Genomic DNA, 23724 nt, shown 5'->3' on the forward strand with positions numbered 1-23724 from the left:
GGCACACGGCAGAGGTGCTGCCGAGCATTGGGGTGCACAGGGGGAGCAAAATGGAGATCCCCCGCGTCAGTGGAAAGGGCCCCATCTCGGTGGGACCGGCACGAGGCTGCAGCAGGGCCCACCAGAGCAGCCAAGCCGCGAGCAAAGCGCAGCACTTGGGGTCCCACGTAGGATGGGCGCTGCTGGGATCAGGCCTCAGGTGCCCGCTGCGCGCAGGCTGTGGCTTGCCAGCACTGCTGCACCCTGCACAGCTTCCTGTTGTGCTGTTGCCCAGACCTGTCTGGCCATGCACGCCTGTGTTCCTGGAGCAGCTGCTGCCACTTCCCCAGCACAGCAGCAGGACGAGCTTTTGTGCCACCGGCGTGCTGAGTTGGCTGCTTTGCTGCCATGGGGATGGAGACGGGAACTCAGCTCCAGGGATCTTGGGGTTGGCAGCAGGAGCCTGGGAGCTGGGGGGCAATGAGGGACACATCAGGCTGGATATTAGCAGCTGGGTGCTGGGGAGCAACGAGGGATGGGTTGGGTTGGATATTAGGAAAGGTTCGGGTTGGATATTGGGAAAGATTTCTTTTCCAAATAGCGGTTGGATGCTGGCACAGCTGCCCAGGGGGTGGGGAGGTCACTGTCCCTGGGGATGTTCAAGGACTGTGGGGATGTAGAACTGGGGGATGTGGTCGGTGGGCACGGTGGGGGTGAGGGGGATCTTTTCCAACCCCCCCTTTTTCTACGACTCCCCTTCCAAATGGGATTATGACAACAGCCAGACAGGGACAGCATCTCAGGGAAGGGTGAGGATAGTGGGGACACAGAGCACAGCCCAGGTGTCTTCTGCCTTTTGGTGGGAGGTGGAGCAACAGGATGGGATGGGGAAGGAGCAGTGTGGGACAGGACAGGGCCTGCACGTCTCCACGCACCCAACGAGCCGCATTCCGGCAGCACCGCGCCCCAGGATCCCATCCCAGACACCCAGCAGGGACTGCAGCCAATGGAATGGGAAGGGCAGCAAAGGCCCACGGGGCTGAGAGGGCTGCAGAGGCAGAGCAGTGAAGGAGCAGCTCATGGGGAGGTGTGTGGGGCCAGAGCCTGCCCTGATGTACAACTCACTGCAATTACAGCACCGCGGGGGTTGTTGACTCCTGGTGGGAAACGATGGGGAGAGAAAAGCACAGCCCCATGAGGGGCAGCCCCAGCTCAGCTGCTGGGAAGAGCCCTGGCTTTAAAAAGCACCACACATCCAACACAGCTTTACTGACAAGCTGCTGCCTTCACCTCTTCACTGCGTGAGACTTCTGCTAAGGGATGCAAAAGCCAGGAAGGCCTCTGCAGGCAGCTCTGCCAGCGACATGGTTACAAACTGCACCAAAAGGGATGGACAAGTGGCTCCCACCCCGAGGGCTGGGGAAGAGTGCTGTCCCATGAAGGAGGAGGCAGGAACCTGCTGTGAGAAAGCTTTTATTTTAAATAACCTCAAAAAAATAGAGTTGCAAGGACCTGAAATGTCGCTGGAGCATGATGCTGGGTGGAAGGAAGGGAGCGGGGCTGAGTGCTGGAGGGGGCAATGCCCACTCCCTGCCTGGGGATGGAGCCGGGGACCCCATGCCAGGACGCCACCGCCCCTCGCGTGGTCGTGCCACCAGCTGGGCACTTTGCTAATGGAAAACATCCTTACCCAGCGTGCAGGTCCAGCGGGACCATCCCGGTGTGCCCTCGTGGCTGCTCCAAGCCCTGGAGCTGAGCAGCTCTGGTTATTGTCTGCCCTATCCCTGTCCATTGGGGCCACCACGCCCACTGCCCCAGGCCGTGTGCCTTTGGGTGTTGGACATCTCCAGGAATGGAGACCCCACCTGTGCTGGGCTGCTGGTGCAGTACTTCTCACTGCACAACAAGAAGTGTTCCCTTATGCTACGCTCCGAGATATGCCCCAAAACACAGGGGAGGAGGTGGTGGCAGGCAGAGCACACCCAGGATTGTGCCGCACCGCACCGGGCACTGCTAACAGTATCCCACGCGTCCTCAGCGAAGGTCTTTGCCAAACTATGGAAGCAAGGAGGCTCTGCAGCCGAGCAAAGCGAGATAGGGGTGTGCTGCTGGGGCTGGGGCTGGCTGCACAGATCACAGCATGAGGGGAGCAATGGCAAGCTGGCCTTTCTGGGCACAGCAGGCAAGATTTGTTTCCCCCTTTATGCGAAGCGCGTTTCCAAGCGGGAACTACTTCCAGGCCAGCAGTTCCCATCCCTAAAGCTCTGCCCCACAGCCCTGCCCCAGCCAGACAGCTCCACACTGCTCGCCCAGAGCAGCTGTGGGCAGTGCAGACACCACTGCCCGGCACTCCTGGTTATCTATGCAGAAGTTAGGTGAGTACCAGAAAGAGGTGCTAGTCAGAAAGGTTATCCACAGAGCAAGTACAGAAGCAGAAGCTACATTCCCTATTCCCACCCCCCATATTCACCCTGTATTACCCCTCCCGGCTCGGAGGAGATGCTTAGCTGCGATCCTTAAGGGTCCTGGAGGCAGGAAGGGACCCATCGCTGCCCTTCTGCAGCTCGCTCATCCCCCAGCGAAGCTGCTCCTCCTCTCCCCACGCTGGTGGGCAGCCAACAGCGGGGCACAGCTCTCCATCCCTCAGACATTTTGTGGAGGGACATCAGTCTGGACAATGAGGACGGAGGGCTCCGGCAGAAGCTCCCAGCCCACCAAGGCCCCTCTCTGCCCCACGCCGGGTCTGCATGTTGCAGGACTGCAGTGCTCAGCCTGAAGCCAGGCCCCAGCAGACATGCCTCTGCCCGGCTTCCTGCACGGCAGAAGCGATCCTTAAGTCAGCATGCAGGATCCCAAGCTCCTCCCCATCCCTCACAATCCAACTCTTCACAGGCAGGTGCTGGCAGAAGTGCTGCAGACCCATGATCCAGTGCCTGCTGCTCCTCTGCTCCACCTGTCTTACAGATTTGGTATGTTCATAACACAGAAAGCTCACACGTTGTGTCCGGGTCCATCCACTGCCTCATGACCAACCTGCTGCATCTCGCACCCCACCTCCAGGGTGCTTCACTCACAAGTGTCCTGTTCCCAAGAACCACCACAGTCCTCCTGAGCCCCCCAGGCTTGGATTTGCAGCCTGCCCTGCCTCAGACTCTTACAGGTCCGCATTTGGTCAGCAGTTGACTCTTGGCGTGAGCTCCCACCTAGCCAGGCTTGGTGTCCCTACTGCAAGAGCAACAAGGTACAGTCCCTCGCTTGGGTGGGCTCGTGGCAGCTGGCGTGTTACAAGCAGCTGGGGCACGGCGAGGTTTTCTCTTCGCTGTGCGCTCTCTCAGGCACTCTCAGGACTCTCTTGTCCTCAAAGCTTCTGCCGCAGCCACCATACTTGCACCAGATCTCAGCACGGCAGTCATGCTGGGGCTTCAGCAGCAGCTGCCTCTGGGTCACGCAGTCGGCGCAGCAGCACTGTGGCTGCAGGGTGGGCTTCCCACCCAGCCCTTCCCCACCCTCGGAGCACTTGCAGGGGCACTGCCCTGCAGGTGCCTCCTGTGGGTGCTGTGAGCCAGACACCAGGTGCTGCTCTTCCTGCATCAGCTGCAGAAGGATGTCTGCGGCCCCAGATGGGCTCTCTGCTCTGTTCGGGCCGGGCTGTGCTGCTGGCCGGAGCTCTTCCCGTGGCAGCGGTCCCTGCACGGCTCCACGGGAGCAGGGAGGCAGCAGCGTGCCAGGGGGTGCGGGGCCCTTCCCCAGGGCAGTGCCGGCGTCCGGCTCCTCGCGATGTGCCGGGCAGGTCCCCTCGCAGCAGGAAGGTGGCACACCACCGGTGTGCGTCCGGCGGTGCCGGAGGAGGTGAGCCTTCTGGCTGAAGCCCTTCCCACACTCGGCACAGTGGAAGGGCCGCTCTCCGGTGTGGGTCCTCTGGTGAACAGCCAGGTTCACCTTCTGCCGGAAGCGCTTGCCACACTCGGCACAGGCGTGCGGTCGCTCACCAGTGTGGCCCTGCCGGTGCAGCTGCAGCTCGCCGTGCTCCTCGAAGGACTCCCCACAGAGCGAGCAGGGGTACGGGCTGCCGGGGTGGCTCTGCAGGCTGGGTGGTGTCTGGCCAGGGCCTGGCTCGCTCTGGGGCCTCTCCACCACGTGCACACGCTGGTGGACCCGGAGGGAGAGCTTGCTCTTGAAGCGCTTGGGGCATTCCAGGCAAGTGAAGGGCTGCCTGCCCGAGTGGGTCTTCTGATGGGCGATGAGGTTGGGCTTCTGGGCGAAGCGCTTGCCGCACTGGGTGCAGGCGAAGGGGCGCTCCCCGGTGTGCGTGCGGTAATGCGTCACCAGGTTGCCCTTCTGGTTGAAGCGGCGGCCGCAGACGCCGCAGGTGAAGGGCCGCTCACCGGTGTGGATGCGCTGGTGAGTCACCAGGTTGGTCTTCAGGCTGAACCTCTTCCCGCAGACATCGCAGCGATAAGGACCCCGGCCCCGGTGGTTCTGGCGGTGCTTTACCAAACGCTCATACTGCACAAAGCTTCTCCCGCACTCGGGGCACAGCCAGGCTCTCCCCTCCATGTCCTTCTCCTGGGGAGATTTGGTGGACAGCTCATCTCCGGAGCTCTTGTCATGCTCAGGGCACTGGTAGGACTTCTGCCCCACGTGAGTCTTCTGGTGAGCAACCAGGGAGATCCACAGGCCAAAGCTGTTGCCGCACTGATTGCAGATGAAGGGCTTCTCCGCTCCGGGGGTGGGTGGTGCGGGGGCTGTGCCATCCCCGAGGACAGGCTGCACCCCCAGGTGCCCCAGGAGGTGTGGGCCAGGGCTGAAGCCCGCAGTGCAGCCAGCAGGAGCCTCCGCAGTGGGGCCATGCTGCGGCCGGAGCAGAGTCACCTTGGGGCAAAACCCTTCCCCACACTGCACGCAGGGGAAGGCCTGCTCCCCCAGCGGGGCCTGTTGTGTGGGCAGCAGTTGCTCCTTTGAGGGGAAGCCCTTCTCCGTGCACGAGTACAGCTCTTGGCCTTCGGGGAGCTTCTGAACAGGCAGCGGTGGCATGGAGCTGAAAGGAGCCTCCTGCTCCAGGCTGCCCGGCTGCAGCAGTGTGGGCGCAGCTCCAAAGGGCAGGGTGGGAGCCGGTCCCCGGCCTGGGCACCTCCGCTGGCGTGGCGCATGTGTCTTCTGGTGGGCTTTGAGGGACACCTTGTCCTTGAAACACTTCTGGCACTGCCCGCAGGGGTAGGGGCGAACGTCAGTGTGGGTGCTCTGGTGCGTCACGAGGTTGGTTTTCTGGGTGAAGCGCTTGCCGCACTGGGTGCAGGCGAAGGGGCGCTCCCCCGTGTGCACGCGGTAGTGCGTCACCAGGTTGGTCTTCTGGTTGAAGCTCCTGCCACACAGGAAGCAGGTGAAGGGCCGCTCGCCTGTGTGGATGCGCCGGTGCGTGATGAGGTTGGGCTTCTGCCGGAAGCTCTTCCCACACTCAGGGCACACAAAAGGGGTGTCATCCTGGTAGCTGCGCTGCGTAGCCCGCAGCTTCGGTTTGCCAGAGCCACCGTCATCCTGCTCCCCCCCCGCCAGCGCCTTTTCGTTGGCGGCGTGGATGCGCTGGTGGGCCAGGAGGTTGGCCTTCTGGCTGAAGCTCTTGCCGCACTGCGTACAGGGGAAGGGGCGCTCCCCAGTATGCACACGGCGGTGGGTCAGCAGGTTGGGGCGCTGGCTGAAGCTCTTCCCGCAGTCCCCGCACCTGTAGGGTTTCTCCCCGGTGTGGATCCTCTCGTGAGTGATGAGGCTCTGCTTCTGGCGGAAGCCCTTCCCACACTGGGCACAGCGGAAGGGGCCGGTGCCGAGCTGGGGCACCCAGCAGCCCACCCTGGAGGGCACCGGGCTGAGGCCGGCCGCTCCATCCCGCTCCGTGCCTGCCCGCTCAGGTGCGCGCTGCCCGCCATGGAACCAGCGGCCGGAGCTGCTGGCACCAGTGGGGTACAGCTCCAGAGAGCCTGCAGCAACCCCGGGCTTCTCATCAGGCTGCTCCACCTTGTTTGCTCGGACAGGCTCAACTAGATGTCAAAAAGATTCAGGGCGTTAATGTCAGTGTCTTTCGCTCAGTTTAAAGCACCCTAATTAACCAGGCGGTTTAGGGCCCTTTCCAGAGCCCTATTCCCCCATGGCTTGGTGAGTGCAGTGCTGGTAGACAGCAGTAATGGCAAAAAAATCCCATTAACTGGCCTCAAATGGCTACAAGCAGCTCTCCAACAAGACCATCATCCCCTGCCAAGGCCAATTTCCAGCAACCCCAATGAGGACACATGCAACACCTACCTGCACAGGGGCTCACGAGGATCTTGCTGTCCTCCTGCATCTGCTGGCCTTCAGGGAACGGCTCCTCCGACTGTTTAATACCGAACAAGCCACCGGGCTTGAAAAATCTGTAGCCTGGTTGAAGGGATAAGAGCTGGTCACCATGAACTGTCACACTGCAAAACACGCATCCGGCATATACATCATTATGCTGGAGATGCCTGCTTTAATTCACAAATAAGCTAAAATTAACTAAGCCTCAGGGCATCGCTTTCATCTATTTTAAGGTTCTGCTGCCTGAAGCATAATTAAAGATAAAAAGAAATACAAGCTCCACGCTCCCTCCTCCTGGCAGCGTGTGCTCCAGTGAAAGGTGAGAGAGAACACCGTTCCTTGGAAAACAATGTTCTTTCCAAAGTCTTTCACAAACTCGCCCAAGTATCCTTAGATCTTACCTGATGCTTTTATGACAGGATTTCAAAGGCCACCACAAAAATGCAATTAATTACAACACAAACCTCCCAAACAGAAGAAAAGGCTACATCTGTACAAGAGGAGCCCCACTGCCAGAGCGGCTGCAGCGCAGGTGGGGGGTTTCCTCCCCGGGTGCCACACTTGCACACATTTATGTACGGTTTCTGCTCCCCCCTCTGCTCCTTCCAGAGCTGATGAAGCCCCTCCACTGACTGCAATCCAGAGAATGCAGAAATGAAGCACCAAACCCACTCCCTTGTGGGTGAGCCCCCACCAGCCCTGAGCCCTCACCTGTGCAGGGGTCAGAGGGGATCTCTGCACCCGCAGAACCCAGCTCATGTCCAGCCCTGGGCACTTCATTCAGCCTGGGTAAGGCAGCAGGTTCAGGATGTGGGCAGGCTGCTCCAGGAGAGAGGAGAGGCGTTTCAGCAGCTGGCCATCGCTTTTCTGGTTTGGTTCGGTTTGGTTTTCTCTGTTCTCTGGGTTTTCACCACGCACAGAAGTGCTTGGCAGCATCATGGCACCCTGAGCGCTTCCTTGGCTTTTCCCTCGTGCAGGAGCCGGCTGCTAGGAGGTGTCACAGGGACCCTGTGATATTTCCCACTATACCTCTGACTTGTTTCAGCACAACACAGCTGCCACAGCTTCCCTATCAGCAGAGCATGGCCTGGCAGAGACCCTCAAGAGGATCTTACCCTGGGCCGATGCCCCGTGCCCGCCGCCCTCCTGATCCAGGGTGATCCACCCGGGCTACCTGCAGCTGTGACCGCTGAGCCTCACTTCCCAACCAAGCCAGGGTCAAGACCAGAGGAGGAGACCTCTGTAGGAGCCCAAAGCAGCTCTCCTGCAGAGCTCAGCACCCATCCCGCCCCTCTTCCCTCCCCAGGACTCCTCTCTTCCTCCCTCGGAGCTCCGCTGCAGTTTGGCAGGAACACAAGGAGAACAGATGGCACAAGGCACTGAGACCAGCCAGCGCTCCGATGACTGTCACAACTTCAAGAAGTGACAATTTAAAAGGAAAAGTCTTGCACAGGACTAGAGGCGCTTCCTTGGGTTACAGCATTTCTAAACGACAAGAAAAGCAAGAAACCACCAGGGGGGTTTCCAGCCCCTGGGAAACCACCAAAAAGCCGCCACCATGGAAGGGCTGCAGCACAAAAGAGGATCAGCAGCTCAGCTCCCCCCCCGCAGCGCGCCGCAAGCAGCCCTCAGGGATGGAGCACACCCCGCCACCGCCCCGCCGTACCTGGGGAGCCCCCCCCGCAGACATGGTTCCCCCAGGGCCCAGATGGCACGCGGGGGGGACGCAAGCTCTCGGGATGAAGCGGGGCGGCAGTTGTCCTCTCCCTCCACCTTCCAGTGCTGGTTTGGAGCTTCCCCAACTTCCTCCAAATGGCTGCGGGTCCCTGCGAGAGCAGAGCAGTGTGAGCGCGGCACACGGCACGGAGCGGCGCGCAGCGGGGAGCGGCTGGGCGGGCGCCCGGACCCTCCTCCTCCTCCGAGCTCTCCGAGGGGAAAGGAAGGAGCCAGCGGCGGGGTCTGGCCTGAGTTCAGAGCCTCTGTTTACAGTGCAGCCTCCCGCAGCCCGTGGTGCTGCTGGGATTTGTAGGCGCAGGGAGGCCCCGTGCTGCTGCCTGCAGGGAGGGGGAGGCTGCAGTTGCACGGCCCCACAGAACGCGGCCATGCCTGGCCAGACTCGCTCTGCCCAGAGCCTGGCACCAACGCTGCGTGCCCCAGCTGCAAGGCATGCCCGGCTACGAGCTGAGCAGCCTTCACTCCATCTCACAGGGCGATGTTGGTTTTAGGGAGGCCTCAGACAGAAAAAAACATCTGCTTTTGCTGAAGGGCTGCAGGGCTCGCTGCTTCCTCCAGCGGCAGCCCAACACGACGCAGTCCCTGAGGACATGGTGACAGCCACAGTGCTCCCACGAGTCCCACACCGCTTTACAAAGACTTCAGAGTCCACACATGTCCCAGTCCTGGCCTGGCTAGCACAGGACACTTGATTCAAAAGTGATGCTGTTGATTATGGAACACAATGGCACTAAGAAACCACTGCAATCTCACAGCCTGGGAAACTTCACATTCCAGCCAGCTGCCCAGCACCCACGGCAACACCGCAGTGTCCCCAAGCAGTGCCCAGGGCTGGAACAGAACAATACTCTCATGTTCAGCACGTCCTGGGCCCCACGTCTGTGCTGCCTGTGCCCCACAGACATCATGTGGTGAGAAACCCGAGTCCTTGTGAGGCTTTGTGTGAGAACACCATGTTATGAGCAAAGAGCATGACTGGAAATAGCGCAAGGTGGGTGTGTGACTCTCTTCCTGCTCAATGGTTACACCAATCTTGCCCAGCTCTGCAGGGCCACAATTACTAATAGGAAGTACATTCTCTTGAGCCCCAGCAGTGCTGGGGATGCCTTGATAAGCACCTAGCCCTAATTAGGAGGGCTATTTGGGGAGATCTGCTGCTGAGAGTACTAGCGGCTCAGTGTGAAAGAGTGTTGGGCTGTGATCTGCTTTATGCAGTTGGCTGTAACTAATAGCTCTGTGTTCTTGAGTGCATCTGACTGTGTCACTCAGCTAAGAGCCCAGAAACTGTATCCTGTGGGCATTGCCAGCCAGACATTATGGCACCACAATACTCTTAGCAACATCCATCAGGTATCAACCATCACAAGGGGACCAGCCCAGCAGAAGTGAGTGCGATGGGGGTAGGGACTGGGATCTCCTTGTTCAGGACTGCTTTGTGGGGCTTCAAGGCCTCGTGGCAAGCCTCAAAGTATCCAGGCAGGTGTGTCTGCCTCTCAAAATGAGACTGGATTGCTTCTTAAACTTGAGGTCTATTGAACTCTGTAAGTCTCTACACCTCACATCAGGCCTACCTCTGGGTATACAGGCCTCTAGGTCCCTTGGCTGGACTCTGGCCTCTCTCTAGGCTTTCAGGCCTCCAGGCCACCCTCTTGGTTTTACACACCTGGACCCCCTGGCCTCCCTGCGTGCTATCAGCCCTCTTGGCCTTGAGATCTCTCTTGGGTCTGAAGGCTTTGAGGCCTTTTGGCTGCCTTCCTGCCTTCCCCCTTGCTCTTCAAGCCTCCAGGCCTCGAGGCCTGCGCTCCACGTTGCTTGTAGATGTCTCAGCCTTGGGACAGATGGAGAAGAGAGGTCTGAAGCGTGGCAGAAGTTCGTTCACGATGGCCCCGCGGGCGATGCCCACGTTTCAGCCTCGGTGCCGTGGGATGAGGGCACCCACACGACATCTCCTCGGCGCTCCCATCCTCGCGGCACGGCCCTCTGCTGCTCCCCCGGGGGCAAACGGGAGGAGCGGCGGGAGCGGGCAAGGCCGGGCCTCACCCCTACGGGCGGCCTGCACCGGGCACAGTCACTGCCCCCCACCCCTCCCGGAGCCCGGCCACCGCCCCGGCCCCCTCCCGCTCTCCTCAGTGAGGCCTCGCCGCCCCCCGGCCCGCCCCCATCACCCTGGGCCCGGCGGGGCCCTCGCGTTGCCATGGCGACGCCCCCCTCCCCCAGGCCCCGGGGCCGCCTCCCCGGGGGAACTCACGGCCGCCGGCGTCCCGCGACGCGCTGACGTAGACGCGGCGGTGACGTCAGCGCGGCGGCGACGCCGGGAGGCGCGCGCGCGACTGCGTGGGGGGGGGATGCGGCAGGAAGAGGCGGCCGCTGCTCGCCTGAAGTCTCGCGAGAGCTCCTCACCCCGCACTTCCGGCTCAGCGCGCATGTCCCGCGGCGGCACTCTTACGTCCGGGGGGAGGTGGGGCGGAAGTAGCGCGCGGCACCATAGAGACAGCAGAGCACTGTCAGAGCACCCGGAAGTGCTGCCATAGTATACCGGAAATGGGCCAGAGCGTCCCACTCCCACCCCCCGCCCCCCTCATTGCCCACTACTAATTGGAGTTTCGTTTCCGTTTGTTTTTAGGGGATCCCCACAAATGTATCCCGGCGGGTGAGGATGAGCTTAGGTCAGGGAACCGGGACGATTCACCCCTTCGTCACAAATAAATGAAGTACAGGAGGAGCAAAGGTGGAGTTACGAAGTCAAGGAGCGCAGCCCGGCCCTGAGCGGGCACTGAAGCAGTTCCAAGTGCAGTTCATGGTTCCTTTTGGTTTTTATCCTCGGGAAATGATCTCTCCAACTCCCCAGCCTTTGTCCCGGTGCAGTGAACCCATGAGTCAATCCCGTCTCTGTTGCTAGGAGTACCAGATCCTGTCCCTCTCTGGGCCAAAGGTTTGTTGTTCCAAGCTCAGAGATGCCTTTGGTCCCTCTGTTTAAAGGAACGAGTGGGGACATCCAGAGCTCCTGGAGCACTTAATTGCACGTATCTGTGGAGGGAAGGAAGAACTCTTGCCGAAGACAAGAGATAGTCAGTATTTGATCCTCAGCTGCGTGCATCTGATCACCTTTTCCAGTCAAATTTACAGGCTATGGTTTCCCATACAAGATTCCAGAGGGACCGACTCCTTCCCTAACTCTGGGGGTTGTTTGAATTCTCAGCAATGCCAAGGAGAGAATTTCCACCTCTTTCAAATGTTTTTCTTGACGTAATTTTCCAGTCTGCCTTTTCAGTGTTTGGTTCCTTCTCTCTGTCTGCCCTCCCGACTGCTGTCTCCATGGGGTATCCGAGTCCCACTTCATTTGCAGGAGCCCAGATATTCCTTGGGTGATTTCTGCTGTGAAATGAGGCCCTCTATCCAATGAGGGCCCTCCTGGAATGCCAAATCTGGAATTACTTCTTTCAGTAAAACCGAGCATTTCTCGTGCTTTGTTGGTTCAGCACAAGAACACCTCGGAGCACCCAGCAAGGTGTCAGCCCATACTGATAGATGCTTACACTCATTATGCTTCAGTAATTCAGGAGACAAATCCATTTGCCAATATTCCCTATGTACAGAACCCCTTTTTACCTCACCTGAGGAAGATCTACTCCTAATTTTAGGATTATAAGAGAAATTCTGTGCCTCTGGACAATACTGTTAGCAATCAATAATGTATTGATCCCTTCAGCACGAGCTTCTGTCCCCATATGAGTACTCTTGTGTGTCCTTTCCATTCACTCTTTCACTGTTGGAGGGGTCACTGCACACTGTCCATGAGGTGCTGCCCACCATCCTTCAGCTGTTGTAGTGCACCGTAACAGCTCCGATGACAGCTCTGCTAACTCACCCTCTGTTTTCATACAAACAGGAGTCTTAATGCTTTGGAATGTCTCAGGAAATCAGTCTCCTCGTTACTGACAGTGACATTTTCTTGGTAGCCTCATCTGCTCTTCTCTTCCCTTTGATGACTTTCATGTGTCAGACTGGTGGGCCATGCAGTGAAATACCTCCACTTCTCTTGGTTTGATAATCGCATCAAGTAATCCCATAATTTCTGCACTGTACTGCATAGGATTGACTTGAGATGATAGTAACGGTATCACAGAATCATAGAATCACAGAATCACAGAACGGCCTGGGTTGCAAAGGCCCACAGTGCTCACCCAGCTCCAACCCCCTGCTATGTGCAGGGTCGCCAACCAGCAGCCCAGGCTGCCCAGAGCCACATCCAGCCTGGCCTTGAATGCCTGCAGGGATGGGGCATCCACAGCCTCCTTGGGCAACCTGTTCAGTGCGTCACCACCCTCTCTGTAACCCGCTGTCTTCCCATATAGCTCCATGCACACAACAGTGCCAGGTTTAGAACACTCAGCATCAGCAAAGTAACTACATCTTGTTCTTATCAGAAGTTACCTGAGCTCTGATTTGTTCAGCAGATCCCATCCCATGAGAGGTGAAGGGCATTCTGGCATATACAAAAACTCACCAGTTAAAATCTTATTTCCAATTTCACACCTAATTGGTTGCAAAAAGGGTTTAACCTCTTGCTTTCCCATGGCCCCAGCTAGCAGCACAGAATACTTAAATGTCCTCCAACACTTTACAGCAGGAGAAGTAGCTCTGGTATCTGCTAAGAAGTCAATAACTGAATTCCCTGAGACCTCCTCTAAAGGTCCCTCTTCTTCCTTGGCTTGTGGCTTGCATTATGGCAGCCTGGCTGCATTCTGCTGCTGTTCTGTTTCTCTCCCTGTTCCTTTTCCACTTCCCCGTCATTATATATCCCATAGGTCATTTCACTCAGTGGTGAAACATCCCCAAAATCCCATCAGCTTTCTGCAGTGTCTCCCAGATTTCGGGGCTGGCTGCCCAATGAACAACGCATCCAACAACACAGTTTTATTCCCTTCCCCTTCCAGATGGAGGTCAGCCCATAAAGCGCTCGGCTCCTTGGCTGGGCCCTGTGTCACCTGCTCTAATTTGGAGCCGTTCGGGTACCCCATCTTATACCCCATATATTATTAGGCATCGATGCTGTTCCATCATTAGCCCCCAAGCTATGGGACCAAGGGACGGGAACTCCTGACCTGGATAGAAGTACCTGAGGGTACACATACAGAGAGTTGGCTAAAGATCAGTCCTTGGCTGATGATGCCATGAGGTCCCCGTCAGCCTCCTCTTCTCTGGGTCGAGATTTTATAAAGACTTGCTTTAAAAAAAGGTTTGCCTGACTTATTTCTATCACATCAGCAGTTAAAATAAGTCAGCCCATTTGTTTCCTTACAGTCCAGCTGTGTGCACAGTGGCATGCTTCTCCGGGATGAAGGATGCAAGCATTTCCCCAGCAGCAGGAGCGAGGCCTTGTGCTGTTCCTGGATTTCCCTGCTTGCTTTTTCTCCCCCTCAGAGAGCAGAGGAGGGGTCCGTCAGGGGTTGGCACTGAGCTGCTCTGGAGGTATTTGGACAATGCTTGTCTGTGCATGGTGTAACTCCCGTGTTGCCCTGTGTGGAGCCAGGGTTGCACTCAATGCTGGAGCCAGTGATGCTGCTGGGTCCCCACCTTGCCCTGTAAACCCTTCCCAATCCCCACAGCCCCCCATGGGTGCTCTCTGATGAGTTTATGGCCTCGTACTGTGATGCCCCATCCCTGGAGGCATTCAGGGCCAGGCTGGATGTGGCTCTGGGCAGCCTGGGCTGCTGGTTGGCGACCCTGCACATAGCAGGGGGTTGGAAATGGATGAGCATTGTGGGCCTTTGCAACCCAGGCCCTTCTATGATTCTGCTGTGGTGCCCAACCTGCACACAGTGCTGGAAGGAAGCACTGCTGCCTCGGAAACAAACCCAGCCCTTTCAGTCCAGAAAAACTCTATGGAAAGCAGCCAAAAGCAGAGAAAAACTGTGAGCCATGGGTGTGCTTGGAATGGCAGAACCCAGAAAGTGCCCCAGGAGTGCCAGCCCTGCGCACTGCTGCTTGCAGGGCTCCTGGGGGTGGGGGGCTTTGGGCTGTTGTTTACCATCCCATCCCCGCCGTGGGGCTCGGGATGGGGGCCCCCAGCAGCCCCAGAGCCATCGCTGCTCTGCTGCCTGAGGACAGATCTCTGCTCTGCCTCTGCTCCCTTTCACCTCTCCCCACCGGGCTTTGCTGTGCTGGGGATGGAGCTGCCGATGCCGACGAGGTCAAGGCTGCCGCCATCCATCCCCATGCGCCTCCGGCCACCACTGTGGCCCCTCCTCTGTGGGGGCTGTGCACGGCTGTCCGGCGGGCGGAAAGGGGCAGTTCCCAGGAAATTGGTTAATGAGAGACCAAAATCAACAAGCAGTAGTGGGCAGCAGGCTGGCCGGGCCGCGCAGTGGGGATGAAGCTGCTGCTGGGCATCGCCGTGGCCGTGCTGGCGTTGGCAGACGCCGGGCAGAGCCCTCTGCAGCGGCGCGTGGTGAAGGATGTGCTGGACTACTTCCACAGCCGCAGCAACGTCCAGTTCCTCTTTAGGGAGCAGTCGGTGGAAGGGGCCGTCGAGAGAGTGAGTGCTGGGGGGGGGCACGGGGACCCCCGTCTTGCTCCAGGGTGGCTGTGGAATTGTGTGGGGTGAGGGGCACGCTGTCACCGAATGGGGGCACAGTGGGTGGCGTGGTGTCACTGCTGGGGATGCAGAGCACCACGGGTCCCCCTGGGCCAGCACGGTGGTGCCAGCTGGCACGGCATGGGGCTCAGCTACTCATTAACCATAGTGTGGGTAGGACTGAACAGTGGCCGGTGCCCTGCTGTCCCCTGGCAGGACACGGCGTCCCGTTCCTGTCCCCTCCCCAGCAGGGAGCTGGGGACTGTGGGGTGGGTTTATACTGAGAGCTGGGGGCCTCGCTGCAGAGCCTGGGGTTGCTTTTTGGGGCTGGAGTCACTTTTTGGGGCTGGAGTCCCTCTATTCCTACTCCTGGTCCTGCTGGCACTCTGGGGCTGGGTTTGGTGCCATCTTGTCCTTGCCCATCCCAAGGCACTGCAGCAGCTCCTCGCTCCGTGCGGACACCGATAATCCTGCGATCAGCCCTGGTGAGCCGGGCACGGCCCCCAGCCCATCCCCCCACACCTCTCATGGGACATTTCCCCTGCGCCAGGTGGACTCATCGGGGACGTTCGTCCAGCTGCACCTTAACCTCGCACAGACGGCATGCAGGAAGCAGGCACAGAGGAAACAGAACTGCAGGATCATGGAGAACAGGGTGAGGTGGGGGCTGCGCCCCCCGAGCCAGCACCCCATCCCCAGACATAGGGACAGGGTGGTCTCACCCCTTCTCCCTCCCTCCTGCCCCGGTTGCTGTGCGCCCGTCCTCTCCAGCAGGGCTGATGGTGCTGGGGGTGATGAGACACGGCCATGCCTGGCTCCAGGGGTGTGGGGGACGTCCCCGGGGCTGGTGGTGGGGGCCGGATGCTGGGACTGGTGGTGATGGCCGCGTTGCCTTTGCAGAGGAAGCCAGTCTGCTTGGCCTGCTACAAGTTTGACAGCAGCGATGTCCCCAAGGTGCTGGACAAGTACTACAACTGTGGCCCCAGCCACCACCTGGCCATGAAGGTGAGCTGTCCCCGGGGGGGGCTCAGCTCTAAGAGGTGCTCTGGGAGCTGGCACGTCCCACAGTGGTGCCAGCGTCTGTGCTCTGCCCTGCAGGACATCAAGCACCGTGACGAGGCTGAGTGCAGGGCTGTGGAGGAGGCCGGCAAGATGAGTGATGTCCTCTATCTGCCAGGCATGTTTGCTTTCTCCAAGGGGCTGCCAGCCTAGGTGCCCACACACAGTAAGTCGCACCTGGGATGATCTTCTGGGGTGAGCATGGGGAGCTGCAGGCAATGGATTCCTCCTGCAAACAGCCCTCAGCACCCCCTGTCCCCTCTCCGCAGTCCAGCGGCCGCTGCATCCCCAGCCCAGGAGGAGGATGCTGGCCTGGGGCCCCCCAACCCCCAGCTTGCTGCCCCCCAGCGCTGTGCAGTGAAGGGAAGGTCGTCCCGCAGTGCCCCCCGGCTCCTGGCAGTGTCTGCATGCACCATTAAACCCCAGCTCTGCCTCTGTTTCTCTGCTTCATTCTCACCCAGGATCCCTGTGCGCAGGGCAACGGGGTGGGCTCCAACCGCCCTTCTGTGCCACCCCCAGCCCGAGCCACGCTCCACTCTGTGGGCACACTGGTGGGCTCAGGAGGAGGGATGGGGATGTGCAGGGGCTCAGCACAAAGCATCAAAGACCTCAGGGATGGCACATTTACTGCACAGCTGCTCTCCGGCAGCAGGACCCTGTGACCCCCCTCGGTCCCCACACGCCACCCTCAGGTCCGCAGCCCTCTTTGCAGCACGGTTGCTTGGGTCAGTTCCAAAACCTGCGAGTGTTGGTGCGAGGGCAGGAGTCCATTGCCACATCCCAGGTCCCCACGGAGCCCCCGAGCCGGGAACCCCCAGGGGTCCGCCGTGCACACACGGGGATGGGGCCGGAGCGGAGCGGGGCGGAGCAGAACAGCCGCCTCGGTGGCTTTGGGTTGATCAGAAGACGTAGGATCCGGGGTCGGCGCGCCCGCTCAGCGCCCGCTCAGCCTGCGCAATGGTGTCGTCGGCACGCCGGCCCAACTCGCGGCACTCCCGCAGCGCCTCGCCGAACTGCCGGTACGCCTCCTCCACGATGGAGCTGCGGCGCAGCGGCGGCGGCTCCCAGAAGCCCGCCTGCACCCAGGGCTGAGCGGCGCGCGGCGCTGCGGGGCCGGGGCCGTGTCCCAGCGAGCTGTCGAGGTCCTGGCACAGCTGGAAGAGCTCGCTGCCGCGCCCCGACACGCGCTCGCCGTCGATGTCCCGCAGGCCGGGCAGCAGCTCGGGCAGCGCGGCGCGGTAGGCGGCGGTGGCACACACGGGGTTGCTGAGCTGGCCCAGCGCGTCGCGCAGCCGCAGGCTCTCCAAACGCCGCAGGCCGGCCAGGCAGCGCAGCTGCTGCAGGCTGCTCACCTGGTTGCCCGCCAGGTTGAGGCTCTGCAGGCTCTCGCAGGAGCTCAGCGGCTCCAGGCTGGAGATGCGGTTGCGCGAGAGGTTGAGGACGGCCAACGCTTTGAGGCCGGCCAGCGGGCCCAGCTGCGAGATGGCGTTGCCGGAGAGGTCGAGCCACTCCAGGTTGGTGCAGTCGCCCAGGCAGCCCAGGTCGGCGATGCCGCGGCCGCGCAGCTTCAGCAGCAGGATGGACTCCAGAGCAAACTCCCCGGTGCTGGCCTTCAGCAGCTGCGCCGTGATGCGCGTGCCCTCACCGTCCTCACCCTTCTCCGTCTGTGTCTCCATGTCGGGTTGTGGGGATCCGCACCAGCAGCGCAACGGCACAGCTCTGCGGGGACACCGGGGGAGGGACGCTCAGGGTGGGACACCTGGGGAGGGACGCTCAGGGAGGGACGCTCAGGGATGGACGCCTGGGGAGGGATGCTCAGGGATGGACACTCTGGGATGGATGCTCAGAGAGGGACGCTCAGATGGATGCTCAGGGATGGACACAATGGGGTGGACGCTTGGGGAGGGATGCTGAGGGGGATGCTCAGGGATGGACACTCTGGGATGGACACTTGGGGAGGGATGCTCAGGGAGGGACGCTCAGGGATGGACGCCTGGGGAGGGATGCTCAGGGATGGACACTCTGGGATGGATGCTCAGAGAGGGACGCTCAGATGGATGTGCTCAGGGATAGACACAATGGGGTGGACGCTTGGGGAGGCATGCTAGGGGGGATGCTCAGGGAGGGACACTCTGGGATGGACACTGTGGGATGGACGCCTGGGGTCGGATGCTCAGGGAGGGACGCTCACAGATGGATGCTCAGGGGTTAACAATCAGGGACAGATGACCCGGGGAGGTGCTCGAGTCGCTCAGGGCTGGTGGGACCCCCGTGTGCCCGCACAGATTCCCCACCCCCGTGCTCCTACCCCGAACGGCGGCTCCCGGCGGCCCCTCGGCTCCGCCTCCCGTTGTCATGGCGACCACCGGGCGGAGCGAACGGAAACGGCACTGCGCGAGCGGTGGGGCGGGGGGACAGACGGACGGGGGGGGACGGATGGGTGGGTGGATGGATGGATGGATGGACGGAGGGATGGGACAGGGATGGAGGGATGGGAGGGACAGATGGAGGGAGGGTTCGATGAAATGGATAGATGGATGGAGAGATGGGTAGAGAGTTGGGTAGGATGGATGGATGGATGGATGGAACAGGAATGAAGGGATGTGTGGATGGATGGAACAGAGGAAGGAAAGGAGTAGCAGACAGACAGGCAGACAGAAGGGTAGGACAGAAGGTGGTTGGTGTCCCCCAGCTCCCACGGCTCTCATTGGCTGGGCACAGATGTGGGGCAGTCAGGCACTGCTCCCAGGAACAGCCGCAGGGCCGCAGCTGTGAGCATGCAGCAGTGCTGCCGTGGTACCGGGGCTGCTCCCATGGCACTGCGCACCCGGGGGACCACAGCCCTGCAGCAGCTGGAGCTGATGTCCGTGCACTACAACTGTGCCCACGGCCTCACCACGATCGGAGCCCCTGGTCATGTCTCCATGTCACAGCTGTGCACACAGACTCACCTTGACTGGTGTCCCCAGTCCCCAGGATCACCAGAGGCGATGCCCTTGGTCTCATCCCCATGCCACAGCCATGCATGTAGCCTTCTTGTGATGAGCGGCCCTGGAAACGTTCCTGTCCCATAGCTGTGCACACAGTCTCACTGTTCCCGGTGTCCTCGGTCACATCCCCGTGCCACAGCCATGCCCACCACTGGTGTCCCCGGTCACATCACCATAGCACAGCTGTGCCCACAGCTTTGCCATCACCGGTGTCCTTAGTCACGTCGCCATGCTCACAGCTCATTCTACCTGGCTTCCCCAGTGGTGCCCCTGCTTCCCAAGCTCAGTGGGCGTGTTGCAGAGCCCCAGGAGCAGAGCAGATCTGCAGGACATCCCCTGGCCCCAGCTCAGTGCAGATTCCTGGGAACACCAGGGCCAGCCCCCCCCCTCCCCTCTGCCCCCAAGACACCGGTCCTGTACCCCATTACCAGCAGCCCCACACTGTGGCCCCTCTGCACCTTCCTTCCCCCCGGGGGCTGCACCCATCCTGGGGCCGGAAGGTGCCCGGCTGCCAAGGGAAGGGCGGCAGCGGGCACAGCCCCGGCCCCCTCCCTTCCGTGGTCACCGGCCCCCCGGCATCGCGCCCGGCATCGCACTGCAATAACAGGAAACGCAGCCGGGAGCCCCACAGCCCTGCAGAGGAGATAAACCGGAGTCTAGGGGCTGCAGAGCTGGGCCCCCAGCCATGGCCACACCGGGGGCTCTGCAGGCAGTGACACATGGAGTGGGGCCTCATCCTGCACCCGGGGGCTGCGTCCTGCTCTGCCCCGTGCCAATAAAAGCCCGTTTCTACGTGTGCTCCTGCACAGCTCCCGCTCGCGGTTCCACAAGCAAACAAGCGTGGATTCAGCTCAGCACACCACACAACATGGGGAATACAGCCCTCGGGCACACAGCCACCGCGGCACCACCAGCAGCCGGGGGGCCTTTGGGACCCCACGCAGCCCCCAGGGTCTGCCCTGGGGACACTGCATCCCAGTTGCCCCACAGCACCAATCCTGCTCGGCCCCTGTCCCCTGTGCCACCCCCTCCCCATGCAGCTGTCCCTCTGGCATGACGTCCCCAAGGAAAACTTGGCAAAGGGCATTTTATTGGCATTTAGGACTTCTTCCTGCCGCAGTGGAGCCGGCCGCGCCTGAGCAGGGTGGGAGCAGAGTGTGAGCCCACAGGAGCCACCAGCAGTGCCGCAGTCAGGGTGCCGGAGCCACCGAGCTGCACCCTGCAGAGGGGCACCGGGCCCAGACCCAGCACGCATGGAAAAGGTGGCCGAGAGCATCGCAGTGCCCGGTGGGAGCTGCCACCTTCCACTGTGCCACAGGGGCACATCGGCTCCGTCCCCGCCATGCCACGATGCAACACAGCTGCTGGGGTCCACAGCGGGGGGCAGCACCAACAGCCCCATCCCACGCCGGAGCCGCCGCATCCTTCGCCCACCCGCGGTGCCGGTGCAGGATGCCGAGCGCGGCACCGACGGCGCTCAGGGGCACAGCGTGGCGGGGGCCGGCGCCGGTGCCACCCAGCCCTGCCGCGGCGCGGGCGCGGTGCTGTGGGTGCGCTCGTGGCGCAGCAGGTGGGTTTTGCGGCTGAAGCTCTTGCCGCACTGGGTGCAGATGTAGGGCCGGTGGCCGGTGTGCACGGCCTGGTGCCGCACCAGGTTGGTCTTGGAGCTGAAGCGCTTGGCGCACTGGGAGCAGCCGTAGGGCCGCGTGCCGGTGTGCACCGCCTGGTGCCGCGCCAGGTGGGACTTGCGGCTGAAGCCGCGGCCGCACTGCTCGCAGGTGAAGGGGCGCGCGCCGGCGTGCGCCTTGGTGTGGGCGATCAGGTTGGGCCGGGAGCTGAAGCAGCGCCCGCACTGCGGGCAGGCGAAGGGCCGCTCGCCCGTGTGCACGCGCAGGTGCCGCAGCAGGTGCTGGTTGTGGGCGAAGCCGCGGCCGCAGTCGGGGCAGGCGAAGGGCCGCTCGCCCGTGTGCGTGCGCTGGTGCGTGGCCAGGTTGGGCTTGTGGCTGAAGGTCTTGTCGCAGTGCGGGCAGGCGTACGGCTTCAGCCCCATGTGCCCGCGCAGGTGCGCCGTCAGGTGCCGCTTGTCGCTGAAGCCGCGGCCGCACTCGGCGCAGGCGAAGGGCCGCCCCTCCAGGTGCAGCCGGCGGTGCGACGTCAGGTTCTTCTTCCAGCTGAAGCTCTTCCCGCACTCGGGGCAGGGGAAGGGCTTCTCGTCGGCGGGCGGCTCGGCGTCGGCGGGCGGCTCGGCGTGCAGGCGTTGGTGCCGCAGCAGGTGCTGCTTGTGGGCGAAGCCGCGGCCGCAGAGCGCGCAGGCGAAGGGCCGCTCGCCCGTGTGGGTGCGCAGGTGCCGCACCAGGTGCGTCTTCTTGCGGAAGCGCCGCCCGCACTCGGAGCAGGGGAACGGCCGCTCGCCCGTGTGCGTCTTCTGGTGCGAGCGCAGGTGGATCTTCTGCCGGAAGCGGCGGCCGCACTGTGCGCAGGGGTACGGCCGCTCGCCGGTGTGCACCCGCAGGTGCCGCGTCAGGTGCGCCTTCTTGCCGAAGCCCTTCCCGCACTGCGCGCAGGCGAAGGGCCGCGGCGGGGCCGGGGCCGGGGGGACGCACTGCCCGCACTGCGCCGCGCAGCAGCAGTGTTGGCAGGCGCCGGCCGGGCCCTCGCCCAGCAGCGGCCACGCGAAGGCGGGCAGCGTGCCGTAGCCCAGCTCCCCCGGCTCCCCCGGCAGCTCCGGCTCCTCCGTCGGCTCCGGCTTGCAGGCGCTGCCCGGGGGCTGCCCCGCCAGCAGGGCCTCAGCGCCCAGCCCGGCCGCCCACTCCTCATCCTCGTCCTCCACCTTCACCTTCCGTACCAGCCAGTCCTCTGCGGGCACAGAGCGCCGCTGCTGTGTCCCCCGCCAAGGAAAGGCGGCACCGCCACGGGTGCCAAGCGCCCGGCACCGCCACCAGCTCGGCAGCCACGGTGTGCCGTGCGCCAACACGTCCCCTCACCTGAGCAGCCGAGCTCCGGCCCCTGCGCGGCACCCGTGGCGCCGCCGCCATCGGCATCGCCCTCCGGCAGCACCTCCTCCTTGGGCACCAGCAGCCTCGCTGGGGGATACGCGGTAAGGCCGAGTGCCGTGCGCCGCCCCGGCCCCGCGCAGACCCCGGCGCGGGACGGCCGCTCGCCCACGGCCCGGCACCCACCCGAGCCGGCGCAGCCCGGCGCCTCGCCGTCCTCCAGCTGCGCCCCGGCACACGACTCCTCCGCCTGCGGCACCGGCTCCGGTTTGGCGATGGGAACGCCTGCACGGGACGGGGCGGCGCTGAGCCACGGGAAACCGGCGGGACCCGCACCGCGACGGCACCGCGGTTGGTGCCGCCACGCCGCTGAGCCGCCGGGCGCGGGGCACGGGAGCACAGCCCGCGGCGGGCAGCACAGCCTTACCCAGGGCCAGCAGGGCGTCGAAGTTCTCCCTCATGGCGCTGCCGTCGGCTTCACAGCGGCGGGGGCTGCACGGGGGGCGACGGCAAACACGCAGCTCGGGACCCCCCGGCCTGGAGCCCGGACCACCCCCCCCACCCCCCCGCTGCCTCCCGCCACCCCACGTCCCGCACGGCCCCCCCCGCAGCCCCCGGCCTCCCCCTCCCCACCCTCCCGGCTCTCCCCATTGTCCCCAGCCCCGCCGCCACCCCCCATCCGTCTCTCACCGCCGTCCCGGGGCGGATCTCGTCCCTCCGCCGCTCCTACCGCCGCCGCCGCCGCCGCCGCCGTGGGGCCCGGCCCCGCTCCCCTCTCCCCGCCGCCCGCGGCGCTCCGCCGCCCTCCCCGCCCCGCCGGGACCGACCGCCGCCGCCGGGACCGCTCCGGACCCCGCGCAGCGCCCGCGGGGCTCCGCCGCCGCCGCCGCCGCCGCCGCCCGGCCCTGGCGCGGCCCCGCAGCGGGAAGCGGCAGCGGCACTACAGCTCCCGGCGGCCGCCGCGCAGCGCCGTGCGGGGCGGGATGGGGTGGGATGGGCTGAGCGCTCCGCCCCGAGCAGAGCCGAGCCGAGCCGCGCCGTGCTCAGCCGTGCCGAGCTGTGCTGTGCTGTGCTGAGCCGTGCTGTGCTGTGCTGAGCCGTGCCGAGTTGTGCTGTGCTGTGCTGAGCCGTGCTGTGCTGTGCTGAGCCGTGCCGAGCTGTGCTGTGCTGTGCTGAGCCGTGCTGTGCTGTGCTGTGCGGAGCCGTGCTGTGCTGTGCTGAGCTGAGCCTTGCCATGCCGTGCTGTACTGCGCTGAGCCGTGCCGAGCCAAGCTGTGCCGTGCCAAGTTGTGCCAAACTGAGCAGAGCTGCCCTGTGCCATGCCATGCTCAGCCCTGCCGAGCCGTGCTGTGCTATCCCCGTGCCATGCCAGGCTGTGCTGCCCCATGCCGTGCCCAGCCGTGCCGAACCAAGTCGTCCTGCGCTGTGCCGAGCCGTACCGCGCTGCCGTGCGTTCTGCCAAGCCAAGCTGTGCTGTGCCGTGTTGTGCCGTGCTGAGCCGTGCTCTGCTGTGCCTCCGGGGAGCGAGGCAGCCCAAACTGGGCACAGCATGCAGAGCTGGGAACAGGGACACAGCGTGTGGATGGGGACATGGGCTGAGAGAGAGGGGCACAGCAGCCTGGGAGCTCTGGACAGACAGACATGGAGGGGAGTGCAGCTGTAGGGACACGAGAACACAGCTGTGGGCTTCACAGACAGGGATGGGGCTGATGTGGGGCAGGGAGCAGGCAGCACGGAGCTGGGGGTGGGTACCCCTGGGACGGGGCTGTGTGTGTAGGGACATGGGGGTCCACGGGGCTGCCGGGAGCAGGGAGCGGGGCCAGGGCTGCCCCAGGTGACCCCAACTTGTGGGGCTGCTTTCTGTGGGTCTGAGGGCTGATTCCCCCCCGCTCTGGGCAGGGTCCCCCCGCACATTCCTGGTGGGGATGAGCGGGACCAGGACGTGGGGATCAGGAGCATCCTGTCTGGGATGAGAGGGACACAGCAGGGGCACCAATCCGGAGCATCGTGCCCTGGAAACGGCACTCAGCTTCCCAGGGGCTGCGGGGGGGGTCCTGCTGGCAAG

At 62.8% G+C, this 23724-nt stretch overlaps 5 protein-coding genes across 18 annotated transcripts in view; 2 read left to right on the forward strand and 3 right to left on the reverse strand.

Moving 5' to 3' along the window:
- GIMAP7L5 (GTPase IMAP family member 7-like 5) overlaps nt 1-23724 on the forward strand; it is a 598436-nt gene that overhangs the window by 25305 nt on the left and 549407 nt on the right. The gene's annotated exons all lie outside the window — the stretch shown is intronic.
- Nucleotides 1437-10480, reverse strand: LOC101749138 (zinc finger protein 585A). 10 transcript variants are annotated; one of them, XM_046927765.1, is made up of 5 exons: nt 10289-10480; nt 7973-8132; nt 7018-7125; nt 6274-6387; nt 1437-6011 (listed from the first exon to the last, which is right to left on the reverse strand). In XM_046927765.1, exons 1-5 carry the CDS (start codon nt 10463-10465, stop codon nt 3262-3264), a joined length of 3309 nt encoding a protein of 1102 aa, XP_046783721.1. In that variant the 5' UTR covers nt 10466-10480; the 3' UTR covers nt 1437-3261. The 10 variants fall into 10 exon arrangements, with proteins under 10 accessions (XP_046783721.1, XP_040552434.1, XP_040552427.1 ...); XM_040696500.2 differs by having other exon boundaries at nt 6274-6428; nt 10289-10324; XM_040696493.2 differs by having other exon boundaries at nt 7018-7290; nt 10289-10324.
- RARRES2 (retinoic acid receptor responder (tazarotene induced) 2) lies at nt 14379-16113 on the forward strand. 2 transcript variants are annotated; one of them, NM_001277476.2, is made up of 5 exons: nt 14379-14578; nt 15168-15272; nt 15518-15622; nt 15716-15842; nt 15923-16113. In NM_001277476.2, exons 1-4 carry the CDS (start codon nt 14414-14416, stop codon nt 15827-15829), a joined length of 489 nt encoding a protein of 162 aa, NP_001264405.1. In that variant the 5' UTR covers nt 14379-14413; the 3' UTR covers nt 15830-15842; nt 15923-16113. The 2 variants fall into 2 exon arrangements, with proteins under 2 accessions (NP_001264405.1, NP_001264406.1); NM_001277477.2 differs by having other exon boundaries at nt 15946-16113.
- LRRC61 (leucine rich repeat containing 61) lies at nt 16286-19049 on the reverse strand. Of its 3 annotated transcripts, none has more exons than XM_015281189.4 (2): nt 18628-19049; nt 16286-17395 (listed from the first exon to the last, which is right to left on the reverse strand). In XM_015281189.4, the coding sequence occupies exon 2, from the start codon at nt 17350-17352 to the stop codon at nt 16576-16578; it is 777 nt and encodes a 258-aa protein (XP_015136675.2). In that variant the 5' UTR covers nt 17353-17395; nt 18628-19049; the 3' UTR covers nt 16286-16575. The 3 variants fall into 3 exon arrangements, with proteins under 3 accessions (XP_015136675.2, XP_004939124.4, XP_004939123.3); XM_004939067.5 differs by lacking the exon at nt 18628-19049 and adding an exon at nt 17985-18010; XM_004939066.4 differs by lacking the exon at nt 18628-19049 and adding an exon at nt 17868-18010.
- On the reverse strand, nt 19737-22603 carry ZNF467 (zinc finger protein 467). 2 transcript variants are annotated; one of them, XM_015281181.4, is made up of 5 exons: nt 22350-22603; nt 22087-22151; nt 21846-21944; nt 21651-21749; nt 19737-21522 (listed from the first exon to the last, which is right to left on the reverse strand). In XM_015281181.4, exons 2-5 carry the CDS (start codon nt 22118-22120, stop codon nt 20144-20146), a joined length of 1611 nt encoding a protein of 536 aa, XP_015136667.1. In that variant the 5' UTR covers nt 22121-22151; nt 22350-22603; the 3' UTR covers nt 19737-20143. The 2 variants fall into 2 exon arrangements, with proteins under 2 accessions (XP_015136667.1, XP_025003158.1); XM_025147390.3 differs by having other exon boundaries at nt 21651-21944.

The sequence above is a fragment of the Gallus gallus genome, chromosome 2, assembly GCF_016699485.2.
Source record: "Gallus gallus isolate bGalGal1 chromosome 2, bGalGal1.mat.broiler.GRCg7b, whole genome shotgun sequence".
Lineage (NCBI taxonomy): Eukaryota > Metazoa > Chordata > Aves > Galliformes > Phasianidae > Gallus > Gallus gallus.

What these genes read in the sequence shown, in the direction of transcription:
- LRRC61 (XM_015281189.4), bottom strand. Translation starts at nt 17,352, where the DNA reads ATGGAGACACAGACGGAGAAGGGTGAGGACGGTGAGGGCACGCGCATC.
- LOC101749138 (XM_046927765.1), bottom strand. Translation starts at nt 10,465, where the DNA reads ATGCGCGCTGAGCCGGAAGTGCGGGGTGAGGAGCTCTCGCGAGACTTC. An exon ending in GTCGCGGGACGCCGGCGGCC is followed by an intron (nt 8,133 to 10,288) that starts GTGAGTTCCCCC and finishes CTGCTCTCGCAG; the next exon opens with GGACCCGCAGCCATTTGGAG. An exon ending in CTGCGGGGGGGGCTCCCCAG is followed by an intron (nt 7,126 to 7,972) that starts GTACGGCGGGGC and finishes CTCCTGGAGCAG; the next exon opens with CCTGCCCACATCCTGAACCT.
- RARRES2 (NM_001277476.2), top strand. Translation starts at nt 14,414, where the DNA reads ATGAAGCTGCTGCTGGGCATCGCCGTGGCCGTGCTGGCGTTGGCAGAC. An exon ending in TGGAAGGGGCCGTCGAGAGA is followed by an intron (nt 14,579 to 15,167) that starts GTGAGTGCTGGG and finishes CCCCTGCGCCAG; the next exon opens with GTGGACTCATCGGGGACGTT. An exon ending in GCCACCACCTGGCCATGAAG is followed by an intron (nt 15,623 to 15,715) that starts GTGAGCTGTCCC and finishes TCTGCCCTGCAG; the next exon opens with GACATCAAGCACCGTGACGA.
- ZNF467 (XM_025147390.3), bottom strand. Translation starts at nt 22,120, where the DNA reads ATGAGGGAGAACTTCGACGCCCTGCTGGCCCTGG. An exon ending in CGACGCCCTGCTGGCCCTGG is followed by an intron (nt 21,945 to 22,086) that starts GTAAGGCTGTGC and finishes CGTCCCGTGCAG; the next exon opens with GCGTTCCCATCGCCAAACCG. An exon ending in GCCGGAGCTCGGCTGCTCAG is followed by an intron (nt 21,523 to 21,650) that starts GTGAGGGGACGT and finishes CTGTGCCCGCAG; the next exon opens with AGGACTGGCTGGTACGGAAG.